At 33.0% G+C, this 12255-nt stretch overlaps 1 protein-coding gene across 4 annotated transcripts in view; it reads left to right on the top strand.

Moving 5' to 3' along the window:
* Positions 1 to 3586: 3586 nt before the first annotated feature.
* The window catches only part of LOC148305798 (uncharacterized), an 81561-nt gene continuing 72892 nt past the window's right edge, over positions 3587 to 12255 (top strand). For 2 of the 4 annotated variants that reach the window (XM_088266096.1, XM_088266098.1), the window contains exons 1-2: positions 3587 to 3722; positions 7456 to 7634. In XM_088266096.1, coding sequence (XP_088122222.1) covers positions 7563 to 7634 — 72 coding nt within the window. In that variant the 5' untranslated portion in view covers positions 3587 to 3722; positions 7456 to 7562. Of the gene's footprint in view, positions 3723 to 7383; positions 7635 to 12255 lie in introns of those variants that run through there. The other 2 variants (XM_088266099.1, XM_088266097.1) reach the window with 2 other exon arrangements.

Raw genomic sequence — 12255 nt, 5'->3', positions numbered from 1 at the left:
CACATCCTCAAGCCTTTAAGCTTTCGAAATGCTTGAAAATAGTTTAACTTTTATGAAATTTTATCGACGGTGAAAAAAAATCTTCCTCATCTTGTTGTAGGCATTGTGGCCTGTTTTTAAGAGGACATCGCAGGAGGCTAATCCCTCTTAAAAACAGAAAAAAAATGCCGGCTAAAAATTTTCAAATCATAGTGCTTTTACGTTCCAAAATAAGCATTTTTCCCTTTAGTTAATTTTGTCTTCTTTCATTGAAGGTTATCTTCTTATCGGTTTTTCATAAGTTGCCTCTAAAAAGAGTAAAGAAGTAAAAACTTCCATATTTTTAGGACGCCTTCTTTGCCGATCTGGCTGGAGCACTTCCAGTGCCTCGGATATTGCGCTTTTTTTTTTAAATTACCTAACGTCCAAGTGACTCTGAAATCTAGCTACGGCTTATGCAACACCATTTAAAATGTCCCTACTCAGGTTTCAACTTTATAAGTTTCATAGCCTATGCCTACTCGCGAGTGGATTTACTCTTTTTGTTTAAAGTTACTATAATTTCATGTAATTCATGAGTGAAAATTCTAGGCAAAAACACTCGCTCTGGCTGGAGCGCTTCCAGTGCCTCGGGTATTGCGCAATCCCCCCCCTTCTGAGTTTGTACGAGGTAGCTATTATCAGAAACTACTACCCAAGTGTGCGGCTCCTCCCTTACCTAATGCTTCTCTCGGGTTATGTTACGCGGCCGAGCTGCCTCGGGCCAATCACTGATTGGGCACAAAGATCACCTATCATATTTCACACCTTAGGGTTAAATCAGTCAAATACTCCGCAAACATTAAGGTATCCTATTTTTTACCCCTACGCCAACGGCGGCTGCAGGGGGCTCGGAGAGGTCGCGCGAGCCCCTTGTCAAATTAAGAGAAATCAAGTCTCTAATTAAATCAGTACATAAATGCAATTTCAGTGGTTGATTTAAATGTAACATGACACATAAAACTTTGATACCTTTTGAAATTTCTCGAGAAATATATTTACAATTAATATTAAATATTTGATTCTCTGAATTGAAGATTTTTTTACTGTGAAAAATACATAAGTCATATCTATATTTTATCGATTTTTTTTATTATATATTTTCGAACAAAATTATCCACAACAAACCTTCCCCTTTCACCCGCGAGCCTCTTGTTAATAAATTGGTAGCCCACCCCTGCCTTAAGTTCTAATTTTTTGTTTTTTCGAGTATAGAAAGAGTATAATTCCATTTTGCATAGAAATATTTCAAAATTACTTATATTGAATGTAGCAATTGTGCTTAAAGAAATCATTTTACAATACATACTTGATAAATCATATAGGCGTCCCAAAATGCAGGTCCCCAATTCCAGATGGGAATTCTTCATAAGAGGTATAATGTTTTTTAACGACTTTTATGACAATGCTTTTTTCTCTTCAATTTATTCAAAAACGGAAATATTTCGTTTTAAATTTCTCCCAAAATCATGTTGGTAATGAGTCCAACAAACAATGTATAAAAGTTTTGCAAAGCATTAATAATATTCGTTACCTCTCTTATTAACGTTGATTCGAAAATTTCCAGATATTGTAAGGCACTCTCACAAATTGCAGTCTTTTTTTAATAATGAAGTTGCATTCCAATACATTAAGTGCTTTGATTTTAAACAAAAACCTATTAGCGGTTATCACCTCAAGCCGTTTGTACATATATACAAAACGCTGAAGTTCCTCCCTTTTCTGTCGACACTCGTCGACACCCATGCATCAGTTTCTTTTTTCAAACAGTTTTTGTGGACAGACGCACGTTTGTCTATCGAGCTGAAAACTACACCGTTGTGTAAATCAGCTAGTTGGACGACATTCTTCACATTTTGAGATCTTAACATAGAAGAAGAAGAATCTGGAAGCCAGGGTATTTACAGGTTTCATGACCTGTCATAGGCTGGTAAAGTGATCACTTTACGCACGTGTAACATTCACCATTCCACCCATGACTGACAACCACAGTACTCAACCACAAAAATGAAATTCTTCTAACTACGATCAGTATCCAGATGAATTAATACGTTAAATCGCTTATCGTTTAATTATTAAGTTAACTTAATTTTCTTTAAATCCAGGTAACATTTGACGTTATTGAATTTTTTTGTAAACACTATTTTTGTATTGAGAAAATAAGTTTTTCTTTGAAATAAATATGTGACTTTGAAAAGAAAATAGTTATTGACAGTTAAGGAGTTAAAAAAAACATTATTTTTTTAAAATAAACATACATATTATAAAAAAACAACAAAAAAATACAGTGTATATTAAATACAAAAAAACGGGCGTGAGGTGACAACCGGCTCTCAGCGCAGTTATATTAGTACTATACGGACTGTATAAAATTCTTCATTTTTTTTATTTTAAATACGTGATTGAGCGGATCAAACATGAAAGTCAAGTTCTTTAAAAAAACATTGTTATTCAACACTTATAGGATTATTTTAGGTTCATATTTATTTTTCAGAGGGAATACAAATAAATCATTTAAAAAAAATTATGTCCTTTATCTAACTGAATAATCAATTTTTCCAGGAAATTTATTTACCTTTCATCCCCGTTGATAAATAATAATAATAATCTTGGATGATTTATATAGCGCTATTTTCGTAAAAAACTACCTCAAGGGCGCTTATACAGGTATGGATTATGATATGAATATGATAATGAGAGAAAAAAAAGTATTAATGAAAAACGTCATCAATCGGCTGAGTCTGAAGGCAGGAAAGTGATCTATAGTCTGCAGTATTTTCCACTATGAAAGCTACGTGTATATAATTTGCGGAATCTAAATCTTTTCCTAAATCATAAGGTAAATTAACGACCCCTGCCAAAGGGATAAGATTTGAGCTTTCACCTGAAATTCGTCGTGATGATTTCTAATACAGAAAATGCGATCAGTTTTCAACAAATAAAAAATAGAAAATCTTAAGTACTTTACTACCTTTCAATTAAATTTCAGTGGGATATGTCAAGTTATTGACAATGGTGTCCTGACCCATAAAATGTCCAGATATTTTTTGGAAATAGTCTGAATTAGATTTTCACTACAGTTATCGACGATTCTATATAAGAATAACAAGAATTGTTAAATTTTGAGAGTCACAAAAATCAAATTTGAACAATTATATTCTCGTTAATGAAAAAAGTTTAGATAACTACTGAAAATCTTTCAGTCGAAATATCAAAATATCTTAGATATCTTCCGGTATAAAAATGAGTTTATTAATCGGCCGATGTATAGAATTTATAACATTACATTTAAAAATAAACAAAACAAAATGGACCGCAAAACCTTTGCCAGAGTGAGATATACATATATATATATATATATATATATATATATATATATATATATATATATATATATATATATATATATATATATATATATATATATATATATATATATATATATATATATATATATATATAATATGTATGTAACACAATTCTTGATCTCGAGCAATACTAGGAAATTTGTGAACAATTTTGCTCGAGAGTACCTACCACACTTAACTCGGCGATTTGATTTTCTTGCGCCATATGTGTTCGCGACGCGCGCTGTTCAGGTCGTTTCGTCAGCGAAGTGCACGTTTCGCGTTGAATCTTACCCCTACGACTCGAGTGCCGGATAAGTGTTTATTAACATTCGTACTTTTTAGTGAAATATTCTCGTAAGTTCCTTGTTATTTTAATTAATATTTAATTTAATTATTATTCAATCTATGTACATATTGTTAAAATATTTCAAATTGTCATGACAGCATAATTTCTCCCCTTATTATTTATTTATTTATTTATTAATTGGAAAACCAACACAATATTTACAAAAGATAACGAAATATCATTAAAAAAATCATATTCAAATCCCAATTACAGATTTTCAATTAAATATAATAATAAAAAACTGTCATGTACATAAGTATAACTATATAATATTATATCTTACATTTCTTAATAAAATTGTCAAATAGACTTCAACAATATTTCTCGTTTTAAAAGAAATATTAGTAATGTGTATTTGATTTAGCATTTTATTGGACATAAAGCAAGCTCTATTTAATAAATAAAAGAAAGATGATTAATCCCGCGCATACTTTTAGCAGAACAAAAATATTATAAAATTTTAAAAAATCACTGAAATAAACTCTTTTAGTTTAATTTATATACATATCTATATTTTTAAACGATTCGGCATAATGATGTCCGCATAAGCAGACATCTGCCTAAAGAAAAGAATATGATTTTATTTGTTTTTAATATTTTGAATTATTATAAATGAAAACGAAGGTTTAATCATTTATACTTTTTTGGATTTGAACTGAAATCCTTTAATATTGTGTCATCAAAATTGATATTAAAAAAAACCTATTAAATACTTTATACTGTGACAATTTGTTAAATATTAATTAAATTTGAAAATATTTGCGGAAAATTGTATTTGAAAATACTAAAATAATATATATTCTACTAGAAAACATTATGATCGTATGAATAATAAATACAGTAAAATTTAGTATGAAAGTGTGAGATTTCTTCTGCGCTGTGCGCTGTTTTTTCCAGTAGCCGGACCACCAATTCTTGTATTGTTTTTGTAAACAATTTGTAAAAAAATGTTAATATCAATACACTGCAAATAATTATTCTATATCATGACTAAAAGCATCAGGGTTTGCGATTAAAGACATATATTTTTATGTGCATCAAGTATATTAAAATTTATTACTCTTAACACGAACCATACACCCTACATAAAAAATTGTATATTGAAGGTGGGGACTGACATTGAGCATTACGTCATAACGTACCATTCGCGGCGAGCATCCGACTTCGGATGCAGTACTCGGAACGAGCGGCGAGCAGCTCGGCTCGCTGTAATTACTATTCGAATGCTCGCATCGTAACGTGTTACGTTACGACCAAATGACTCCGATCAGTCCCCATCTTTAGGTTTGTTGTATTATGATTTACGTTTTAATCAAATACAATGAATATAATTTATTTAAAAAATACAAATTAAATAAAAGAAAATCTAACACCTTTATTTGTATTTTTATTTAAATGAAAGAAGTTTTGACTCTTTTATTTTACCGAAAAATTATAGAATTACTTTTAATAATTTCATTACAAAACAATTTCAACCTTCTCTTACAAAAGTCATTCTCACATATTCATCATATTAAACGACCTGATTAATTTCTTAATAATTCCAATACATATCCACACGAGTTTTCACATGTGATATTCCTGACTATCGGATAATTTAAACAATGCTCGTGCAACCTTATTTAGACAAGTAGCGCCTGATATGTATATGTACATATTACTTACGCCATGTTTTAAAACGTCGATTAAGGTAAAATTCTATAAACTAAGTTCTATACTTTAATGCGAAATGTCTAAGCCTCCAAAGGTTCACATGTACAATACATAATATAATATACAATGATAAAACAAAAGTTAAAAGTTACTGTTAAAATATATACATTTAAAAATACATACACATACATAGTTTTTCCTACATTTTTATTTGTTTATGTTTTATAACAGAATTTTTCCTTAATCGACGTTTTAAAGCACGGAGTAAGTAATAAGTATATATAGCAACTTAAAATATTTAATAGCTTATTCAAATTGTTTATTTAAGTTTTTTATGATTTCGATGAGAGCTAAACATCAAAATGAATTTAAATTTTGTTCTCTCATTAGTCATATTGAAATAACAATTACATTATATTCCTGGGCGGTGTGTACCACAGTTAAATGAAAAACAGATTTCTACGCATTATTTGAAATTAAAATACTCCCAATGACGCATTTAGGGGTATTTTAATTTCAAATAATGCTTAGACTGACGTCATAAAACGCAATTACGTAGAAGTTCCATGTCCATATTCCATGGTCCCTTTCAAAGTAGTCACCTCCCCGATGCACATACTTATCCCGACGGATTTCCACGTTTAGATACAGTCCCGGGACGCTTCTTTTGTAATGTCCGTCAGCTCCTTCGTCGCATTTGCCTTTATCTCAGTAATCGTCTCAAATTTTCTTCCTTGCAAAGGCCTTTTGCGTTTTACAAACTCAAAAGCAATCAACACAATACTGCGTCGATGCGATACAGTGCCGTATGCACCATCGGGTGCATCTGGGTATTATTTTGCGCGATTTACAGCAGAGTTCCTGTCATGCGTCGAACATCGAACCGTCTTGATCGACTTCCAACTCTGTTCCATCCCTAGCAAGCATTAATTTCCCCGGTTTGTCTCCTTCTCTTTAACAACTGTCCCAAGTAATATATAATAACTTTTCTACGTTTATACACATAATAATATAAACCCTTATCCGCACCCAAATGGTGCATAGGGCACTGCATCATATAAACGCAGTGTTATCTTGATAGCTAACACACGAAGGAAAGGTGATCAGCCCTTCACTTTAAGTACCAGTCCAGGGTTACATTGAATAAATATTAGAGTGAAAAAATTACTTATATTTATTATACCACCCTGTGGGATTCGAACCCGGGACCTCCGGAATGGTAGCCGAGCTTGTTGACCATTACGCGGACTCTACGTTTACAGAAGTAAATATTTTTTAACTTCTATTAATAATTTTATATTGATATTTTTGTACGTTTTGCGATCAAAATGTAAATATTGGTTGGTGTACAGATAGATGTGCTAGGTAAGAATCAAAAGCTAAAACAAAACCTGTATAAAAACGTAAAAAGTATAATTATAATATAATTTATATTTGAAGCACTAACGTTGTGATTTTCCATTTTATAATTAAAATGTAACTTTGTTTTAAAATCACTATAAATATTTTATTATAACTTAATTATAATGTCTACCGGTATCGAAGCTGACCGGTAGACATTATAATTAAGTTATAATAAAATATTTATAGTGATTTCAAAACAAATTACATTTTAATTATATAATTATTATAATAATAATAATAAAACCCTTATCCGCACCCCCATGGTGCATAGGGCACTGCTTCATATGAACGCAGTGTTATTTTGATCGTTTACACATGAAGGAAGGGTGATCAGCTCTCCGCTTCAGGTACCAGTCCATGGTAATGTTGAATAAATATTACAGTGAAAAAATCACTTATATTTATTTTACCCCCCTTGGGAATCGAACCCGGGGCCTCCAGAACAGTAGCCGAGCGTGCTGACCATTACACTACGGAGGCGGACAAAATAATTATAATAGATACTTAAAATAAAAAGTAAAACTGGTGACCCTATTTTTATTTTAAAGATATACCTACATATTTAATATGGTACTCTTCTTTTCATATATAATTAAAAATTTAAATGTAAAGTTTCTAGAAAAATCGTTTTCGTTAAATAAAAGTGATTTTTTCGCTATATGTACTGTGTTTTTTGTCGTGAAGAAAACAAAGACTTAGACGTCGTGATTTGGGATCAGTGTGTGTTGAACTTTCATCAGAAACTGTGAAGAAGAATTGACTTACTAGCAGTGTTATCGTGTTCAGCGAATATGAACGAGTTGCAAGCCGATTCCTACGGAGACCACGCGAGAAGGATAATTCAATACTCTGATGAACATACGGTAAGACATCAATAATTATTTTTTCAAATACGTTTACTCCGATTCTATAACTCCCCTAACTAACTAACCATCACGCCGCTTCCCCGCAGGGGTAGGCAGAGAGAATCTAACGCCACACCACTCTGTCTTTGCAAACATTCTTCGCCTCTTCCCCACATTCATGCATCTCCTCATACATTACTTTTTACTCAATTTTACTTATAACCCTTATCCGCACCCAATGGTGCATAGGGCACTGCATCGAATTGACGCAGTGTTATCTTGATCATTACTTACATGAAGGCAAGGTGATCACCCTTGCGCTTCAGGAACCAGTCCAGGGTAATATTAAATAAATATTGCAGTGCAAAATCACTAATATTTATTTTCACCCCCCTGAGAATCGAACCCGGGACCTCCAGCACGGTAGCTAAACACGCTGACCATTACACCACAGAGGCGGACAAAATACATACCGGACGATTATAAGGACTCCTGACCCGGACTTTCAAGTATTTGACATACCTGATTGTGCCAAGTTTTCCTTAGTCTTCCCCTGCTTCTTTTTCCAACTTCGTTCGCCTCATAAATTTGTTTAACCGTTCTTTCCTCATGCATACGTTTATTAAAAGTACAATATAACTTATGATATAGTTATTCGTGTTCAATTGTAGTACGAAGTATGTCGATAACAATTAATTTTACAAAGGTATACATACAAAAGCTCACTCTTTTCAAGAACGTCATAAATAAAAAAACTTAATTTTTCAGGAAAACGTTTTTAAAGTTAAAAAATGTAATACAATGTATTAAAAATAAATATCAAGCCACTTACTGAACTTTTTACTGTGCAACAGATCTTTTAAGGTAAAACTTGAAGGTTTTTTTCTCCATTTGAAAAATATTTAGTATATTTGAAAAATAATTAAACAATACCTTTTCTTCAAAGTGCAAAAACAACACTTTCTGCCCTGTAGCGGGTGAGAAAAGTGCACTGGCAAGAATACAATAGAAATTATCAAAAATAAAATTAGATTAAAATCAAAAGTGTTTAAAATTGCATAATTTCAATTCTCTTTAGACAAATTAACACAAAGCGATGATATTGAGATTATTTTTCAAGGTTTTTCGTTCTAGTGCGAGTATTATGCCATTACTGTTGAATAATCTATGACGATCCATTCGATTCGATGCGGTGCCCTATGCATTACTGCCAGTGATGGGATTCAAAATTTTCAAGAACCGGTTCGCCCTTTCGGTACTACCCATATCCTCCCCCCCCCCCCTTTTAAATTATACATTTAATAATTTGTTTGTTTCTTATTCTGCACATAAACAGAACATTCACATAAAAACTGAGAATACTCCAATTATAATAGTACGGACAGATTTAAAAGTCAATTAAAAGTAATGTAACAATGTTGTAGAACATAAATCATAATATATATACAAACTCTAACAAATATATAAATAATAATGAACAGAGTATATAAAAGAAAATAACTAAAAAAATAATTCAGTCAGAAAATAATATGAATATAACTCCTGTAATTGGAGATAATCCAGATTTTGTGAACAAGTATTTGGACACACTCAAAATGTTGTAAATAAATTGTCTGGTTAAATTATAAGCTTAAATAATAAAAATGAAAATGGTATTTTCTGGCGTTTCTCATGTGTGTGATTATAATCCAGGATTCGGATCTCACATACTAATATAAGAATTTCTGCTTAATAAAAAGCTTCTTTACATCTCACCAATAGATGTCTCTAGTGAAGTTCTATTGATTCAAGAACAAGGTTTCTAAATTGGTTCATATATACAGAACTTCCAAGAATTTGAGTAGTGTGGTTGTCAATAATGGGTAGAATTGGTGAATGTTACACGTGTGTAAAGTGATCACTTAAACCAGCCTATGACGGTCGTCAGCCCCGTAAATGCCCAGACTTCCATATTCTTCTTCATCTTTGATGAGATGTCAAAAATAATATAATTCAGTCAGTTTTATTTAAATACTTCCAGATTGCCTTTTGGTTGTCATGCTTTAATTGTCCTATTTTAATCATAGTGTCATCAGCTGTGTGTTCATGTTTTCTCAACCAAATTTGTACTGATGGGTACCAGGTATCTAATGGGAGGCCTATCAAATCAAAAGTCATCAAATTAGCTTCGATATATCGGTAGTGTAATGGCAAAGGGGTATCTGTCAAAATTTTCATTTTCTAAGTTTCTTCCACAAAATGTCTAAAATGGTGTATTCCATAATCTGGCAAAAGGATGTAGCTGTAGTTGCAATACTTATTTAGTTTTATTAGGATATCTACATCTAAAAATACATAAAACAAAGGAGTTATTTTATTTCACAAGCTTGTTTTTGCTCTCCTGTAAAATTTGGTCTGCGACAGATATACACTACCGACATGATCTCAATCGGAATATTGTATGATAACAAAGGGTTAAGGACCGGTTCGGCGAACTCTAAAAATTTTAGGCACCGTTTGTAGCGAACCGGCTGAATCCCACCACTGATTACCGCGTGAGGGTACGGGTCAGGAGAAGATGGTATAATATCGTGGACCTAGGGGTCCATGGTAACTAAACACGCGCTCGCAAGTCAGAAATGCCGATCATTGGCACCGCATGCGTAAAGTTCATTGGAACGATATTTCATCGGGTCTGACCTGCCGAGAAATGTACTTCACAATAGCCTCTCATATTACAATGATTTTTTCGTGACACATTCCGCTTCGAAGAAAATACACCAAGCTACCTGGCTTATGGGCGCACGGAATGGTGGATTAATGCCATTCAACGAATGCTCGCTTCATTTCTTGAATGTTTTCCGCAGAGACTTTGTGGCACATTTTATAATGTCTTTATAAAATTAATCAACTTTGTTTTGTGAAAAAAAGTGGTGAAAACAAAGTTAATTTTATAAAGATAATACTCACTTCATTCCGATTATATACCAAAATATTTTGCAAGACAAATTTGTTCAACCATTTACAAATACAGGCGTGGTATAAGTGAATAGTTTTCTTGTCCGCCTCCGTGGTGTAATGGTTAGCTTGTTTAGCAACCGAGATGGAGGTCCTGGATTCGATTCCCAGCGTGAGTGAAGTGAAGGAAGTCGTCGAGATTCAACTTCCTTGACGGCAGCCTTCTCACGGCAATGAAAGGTACAAAAGCTCACCTACTTTTCCGTTCAAGAGACTACCGTCGGTAAAGATCCTCGACTCCTTCCTCGTAGCCGTGATCTATAGAAAGTCGTTCAGCTGGATGAGGGAGGGAGAAATAGTCTCCGACTCCCCGATAAAATCTGTCATCTGGCAGGTCCCGCAAGATGAGACTTTTCTGGGTAGTGTATGCTTCAGCAGGCTCCCTTATCCTCAGATTGAGTGGCTTATGCCATTATATGCACTCACAACCTGAGCCGACACTAGGGAGATTGTCCTGAAACCTTTGTACGACTTTATATATGTCTTTGCATGGAGTCTATTTTCTTTCCGATAACTTTCTTTCGAACCGCTTCCATCCGCATCCCTGAAGCATATATTATCAGAGGTTCTACAGTGCCTTAATATATTTGCTGCATAACCTCCGGTGACGCTTCCCATGTCGATTTGGCAGCTATCAAGAGTTTGTTCGTAATACCGGTGGCTTTTTTTACAAACGTTATCAACGTATTTGGTCTGTGGTGAGGCCCAAACCCTGAAATGGTCCATAAATATCAACCGGACTCCGTTTATGTGTATTTCTGTTGGAGGTCCTTTCTTCTGGTAATAAACATCGCGTTCGTTTTATGTTCTGCAAAATGGAGTTTAACCTTAATTCCCCGTGTTGTAATGGTTTTCCGGGCTTTATTCGTGGTTTGGGCATGTGATTCGAATGAGTGAAGTAAGAATAGTAAAACAAATTTATGAGGCGAATGCGGTTGGTAATAGAAGCAGATGAAGACCGAGGAAAACTTGGCATGATCAAGTATTTTAAATACTTGAAAGTGGTCAGGTCAGGAGTCAGAATAATCGGCGGGCATGTATGAGGATATGCATGAATGTGGAAGAGGCGAAGATTGTTTGCAAACACAGATTAATGTATTGTGTCCCTGCTACTTCAAATGAATAATTTGAATGGCCCTTCCTCTACTTCCGAATCAAAGCCTTTAGTTTGTTGGAAGATATTGCTTGTCAACAATGAGCCGGCCAGTATGCATGTATTCTCAACAGAAGTAAAATAAAATAATGATCAACTGTTAGTTTGCACCTCGCCTGTAATAATCTACTCTTTGAAATGTCAAGTATCCATGTTTTAGACATAAAAAGTTTGTTATCTAAACAAGTCCCGTGTGTTTGGAAAACACGCAGTTTGAGGTTAACTTTATTATGTAAATATTTTTCAATTTTCCTGTCATACAACCGGAAGATAAAGTGGGAGATTTGTAATAATAAAAATACATTTTCACGCACTACTGCAATTCATAGTCCAATTTTTTTATTACCACTTTTAACACATTATCAATATATATATATATATATATATATATATATATATATATATATATATATATATATATATATATATATATATATATATATATATATATATATATATATATATATAATATATATAAATATATATATA

The sequence above is a fragment of the Brachycentrus maculatus genome, unplaced genomic scaffold (assembly GCF_059751285.1).
Source record: "Brachycentrus maculatus isolate JH-2025_06_01 unplaced genomic scaffold, ASM5975128v1 h1tg000261l, whole genome shotgun sequence".
Taxonomy (NCBI): domain Eukaryota; kingdom Metazoa; phylum Arthropoda; class Insecta; order Trichoptera; family Brachycentridae; genus Brachycentrus; species Brachycentrus maculatus.
This window is presented reverse-complemented; position numbering and strand designations above follow the sequence as displayed.